The 4,516-nt window shown below is 46.5% G+C and overlaps 1 protein-coding gene across 1 annotated transcript in view; it reads right to left on the bottom strand.

Moving 5' to 3' along the window:
- FOXJ2 (forkhead box J2) overlaps positions 1-4,516 on the bottom strand; it is a 28,610-nt gene that overhangs the window by 13,762 nt on the left and 10,332 nt on the right. Inside the window, exons 3-5 of the mRNA XM_011998337.1 lie at positions 4,020-4,088; positions 3,698-3,838; positions 2,813-3,011 (exon numbers count right to left, since the gene is read on the bottom strand). Of these exons, the coding sequence (XP_011853727.1) occupies positions 2,813-3,011; positions 3,698-3,838; positions 4,020-4,088 (409 nt within the window). The remainder of the gene's footprint in view (positions 1-2,812; positions 3,012-3,697; positions 3,839-4,019; positions 4,089-4,516) is intronic.

Genomic DNA, 4,516 nt, shown 5'->3' with positions numbered 1-4,516 from the left:
CCTGTAATCCCAGCACTTTGGGAGGCCGAGACGGGCAGATCACGAGGTCAGGAGATCGAGACCATCCTGGCTAACATGGTGAAAGCCCGTCTCTACTAAAAAAATACAAAAAACTAGGCGGGTGCCTGTAGTCCCAACTACTCCGGAGGCTGAGGCAGCGTAAACCAGGAGGCGGAGCTTGCAGTGAGCTGAGATCCGGCCACTGCACTCCAGCCCTGGCGACATAGCGAGTCTCCCTCTCAAAAACAAACAAACAAAAAAAAAAGGTTAAGAACACTCTAGGGCAGCAAAGATCCCTGTGGCGCTCCTGGCAGGTACAAGAGACAGGAAGGCACTTAGGTTAGAGGAGGGCCCCGACAGTGTGAAGACCACTGAAATCTTACTAAAAAGGTCAGCGTGTAGCATTTAATGCTACTGTTTAGGGATTTGGCTGTAGGCCTGAAATCACAGTTTCCCAGCAGGTGAACTTTAAAAAAGAAACCATCCCTGGTCGTCTAGTGTTTAGGGGGGAAAAAAAGTAAATCAGAAATAAAACAAAGCCATTGGTCGTCTATTACCTCTTCTTCCTTATTTTCTCTACACTCTGCTACTGCCAACTAATTCCTGTATCCTCTAGAAACAAATGTAGCTTGGGTACGGAGCAGACAGGATGGAGTTATTTCTCAAGCAGTTATTTCTCAAGCAGACAGGCCAGGAAGAACAAAAGCCTGAGGCTAGGGGCTTTCAGTCACAATAAAACTTGAGTGAACTCTAGGCTGTCCTCACCCAATCTAATGTTTTACTTTATTTTTTATGGTTTCTCGTGTTCCCGCCTCCAAGCAACCAATGGAATCCACCTGAGTTGGAGTCATTTCTCAAGCAAATGCTACAGTCTTGGAACACAACTCTAGAAATTGATCCCCTGGGACATACAAGAAGAATTCATGAAAATTAATATAAGTTTTCCAAAAAGTGACTAAACAGTTTTATCATTCTATTTAGCCCCTGCTGCTAACATAGGGCCACTGCACAGAACGAGAAGGTCCAATGCCTCACCTGAAATCAACCTCACCACTGTCTCTAAGTTATTTTAAAAACGAACACACAGATATTACAGAGGGCTGAACCAGATGTTCTCTCAAGGGGCCTCCCGATAAAAACTTTAAGTCATTCTCACATGATAATTAGGAAAATGTGCATGGACAAGATACCAGCTGATATTAAGGATGTATTATCAATTCTGTTAGGAGTGATAATGTCATGGTAGATAACTAGAAGAAAGTCATCATTTAGGGATGTATATCAAAATTGTATTTAGGAGTGGAATGACATGGTATATGTGAATTCCATTAAATTACTCCAATTTTTAGAAGGCTCAGTGGTAAATAGAACAAGCCTAATAAAATACCGATAACTGTTAAAGTTGGGCGATGGAACACAGGGGTTTATTATATTTTTCTCCAAACTTTTGCATCTGTTTGCAATTTTTCACAATAAAAGTAACATAAATATAAATGCACTAAAAAGGAAAAAGAAACTGTTCTCACAACGAAACGCAGGGATTCTTAGGGAGAGGGTACTGCTGCTGCCCCCTCGTGGTCATCCTCCAAATGACTCGCCTGCAGCCCCTAAAATCACTGCCCTTGGTTCTGGAAGGGGCAATCCTCCAACTCACTTTCTGAAGCTAATAACCTAGCTTGCCTCCCGAAACAGCTGTATTTGCACAAGGACAGATGAGCTCGCTTGACTCCAAACAGTTTCAGTTCATGAAATATTTCCTCTGAGTAGATACCTCTCTTTGTGTTAAAAATAAGAAATACGGGTCAGGCTCATGCCTGTAATCCCAGCACTTTGGGAGGCTGAGGTGAGTGGATCACCTGAGGTCAGGAGTACAAGACCAGCCTGGCCAACATGGTGAAACCCCATCTCTACTAAAAAATACAAAAATTAGCTGGGTGTGGTGGCAGGAACCTGTAATCCCACCTAACTGGGAGGCTGAGGCAGGAGAATTGCTTGAACCTGGCAGGCCGAGGTTGCAGTAGACCGAGATTGCAACACTGCTCTCCAGCCTGAGCGACAAAAAAGCGAAACTCCGCCTCAGAAAAAAAAAAAAAAAGAAAGAAAGAAATAAATATGGCTGAGCACAGTGGCTCACACCTGTAACCCCAGCACTTTGGAAGGCTGAGGTGGGTAGATCACTTACTTGAGCCCAGGAGTTTGAGACCTGCCCAGCCAACATGTTGCAACCCTGTCTCTACTAAAAATACAAAACTCAAGACGGGCACGGTGGCTCACACCTGTAATCTCAACACTTTGGGAGGCTGAGGCGGGCGGATCACCTGAGGTCAGGAGTTCGAGACCAGCCTGGCCAACACAGCGAAACTCTGTCTCTACTAAAAGTACAAAAATTAGCTGGGCATAGCAGTGTGCGCCTGTAGTCCGAGCTACTCGGAAGGCTGAGGAAGGAGAATTGCTTGAACCCGGGAGGCGGAGGTTGCAGTGAGCCGAGATCTCGCCACAGCACTCCAGCCTGGGCAACAGAGTGAGACCCTGTCTCAAAAACAAATAAAAATAAAAAAACAAAAATCAGCCAAGCATGGTAGCACGTGCCTGTACTCCCAGCTACTTGAGAAGTTGAGGTGAGAGAATCGTTTGAACTCATGAGGCGGAGGTTGCAGTGAGCCGAGATCGTGCCACTGTACTCCAGTTTGGGCGACAGAGTGAGACCCTGTCTCAAAAAAAAAAAAATTTAAAAAAAGGAAAAAAGAAAATATCACCACTTGTTCAACAGGATAAAAAAGTCTCCATGTACCCATCCCAACTCCAGACTCACCGTGCTGAGAGGAGGAAGAGGACTTCTCCAGCATGGACTTATAGAGGTTGCGGAAGGACCAACTTAGATCCTGAAAGTTGATCTCTGAGTAGGAGAATTTAAAGTCGTGGTTGGTGTTATAGAGGGGAGGGGGACCCTCAGTACTTTCTCGACCTGAAGACCCTGCTGCCACTGCTCCACCATCCACAGATCCTGTGCCCTGCAAAAACAGGTAAGAAATTCCTGATCAGTGTCCCAGCTGAGGGACCAATAAAACGCTTCGATGGTCACCAGGCTCTCCTGCCTGTCCTCTTAATCCTCGCCCAGCTCTTCAATGGCCCAGCATCATTTTCTCCTTCTTTGCTCATTGGTTCTTATCTTGAATCTACCCTCTTCAGTCTCCATTTCTTCTTTTTGTTTGTTTGTTTCTGAGGCAGGGTCTTGCTCTGTCGCCCAGGCTGGAGTGTAGTGGCGTGATCTCAGCTTACAGCAACCTCCACCTCCCAGGTTCAAGTGATTCTCGTGCCTCAGCCTCCTGAGTAACAGGAACTATAGACGCATGCCACTGAGCCCAGCTAATTTTGTATTTTTAGTAGAGATGGGGTTTTGGCATGTTGGATAGGCTGGTCTCAAGCTCCTGGACTCAAGTGATCCGCCTGCCTCGACCTCCCAAAGTGCTGAGATTACAGGCATGAGCCACTGTGCCCAGCTTTTTCATCCTGATCTTTCTCAAAGTTCTGCTGTGCCTTTCTATTTCTCTCTATTTCCCTCTTCTGCTTTCCCCTTCTTTCTCAATTTATCTGCCTCATATATCACAGATACTCAGTACATAATTCTGAATAAACAGGGACACATCTGAATCTATTCAGCACCCATGCCATGACCCCTGCCATATCTGCTTCCTACCTGGCTGTAGCTAGCAATAGATGTGGGGCTCTGAAGTGACATCTGCGGATTCCCCTCAGGAGGCAGTGAGGCTTCCCCGCTCCCTGGAACGCCTCCCCGTGGGCTCTTGCTGGCCTCCTGTTCTGGTGAGTCCTGGGACAGCTGAGGGTTGTGAAGAAAAGGCAATCTATCAGCAGAGGCACAACAGCCTCCCAAGACCCATGGTTTCCCCTCTGCCGGTATGCCTTCCACCTTTGCCTCTCAAAGGACTGAACATCCACAAGAGGAGGTGGAAGGAGCAGCTGGCTCAGATATGGCATCTCCCCATGAGCTGGGAACTTACATCATCATCTGGAGGGTGTCTTCTCTTTCGGGAAATGTCAGGGCAGGTGTCAATTGTCCAATAGGAACCCTGGAAGGAGATCCCACCCGCACAGAAAACAAAATCATTACATTCAGAACCTCCCAGGGTTCCGGGTATTAATGAAGAGCAAATTTGTCCTAGAAACTCACTGAGTAGGCCAGAGGTACTCCTGTGGTCCAAACACAGGCCTCGATTGTTTTGGAGGGGCAGAACAATGGCATCTAGCTCAAAGAGCTGAAAATGTCCAGACACAGCCTCTCCCTTCCCTTCTGACCTGAGGCAAAACTTGCTTGGACTTTAGCATCCACATCTGTCAAATGGAGAGAATGATCCATCCCTTCTCTTTTATGGGGGGAACCACCAGGGACTTTTCTATAGAGATGTTTGTACAAAGGTTATTAAGTCTACCTTTTACATCTAGGAAAAAAGAGTGCCACACAAAAAAGGGGGAGCATGAAAGTCAACTTTACCCTAAG

This window comes from Mandrillus leucophaeus, unplaced genomic scaffold, assembly GCF_000951045.1.
Source record: "Mandrillus leucophaeus isolate KB7577 unplaced genomic scaffold, Mleu.le_1.0 Scaffold568, whole genome shotgun sequence".
In the NCBI taxonomy this organism is placed as follows: Eukaryota; Metazoa; Chordata; class Mammalia; order Primates; family Cercopithecidae; genus Mandrillus; species Mandrillus leucophaeus.
The sequence above is the reverse complement of the archived record's forward strand: the minus strand, read 5'-3'. Positions and strand labels throughout refer to the sequence as shown.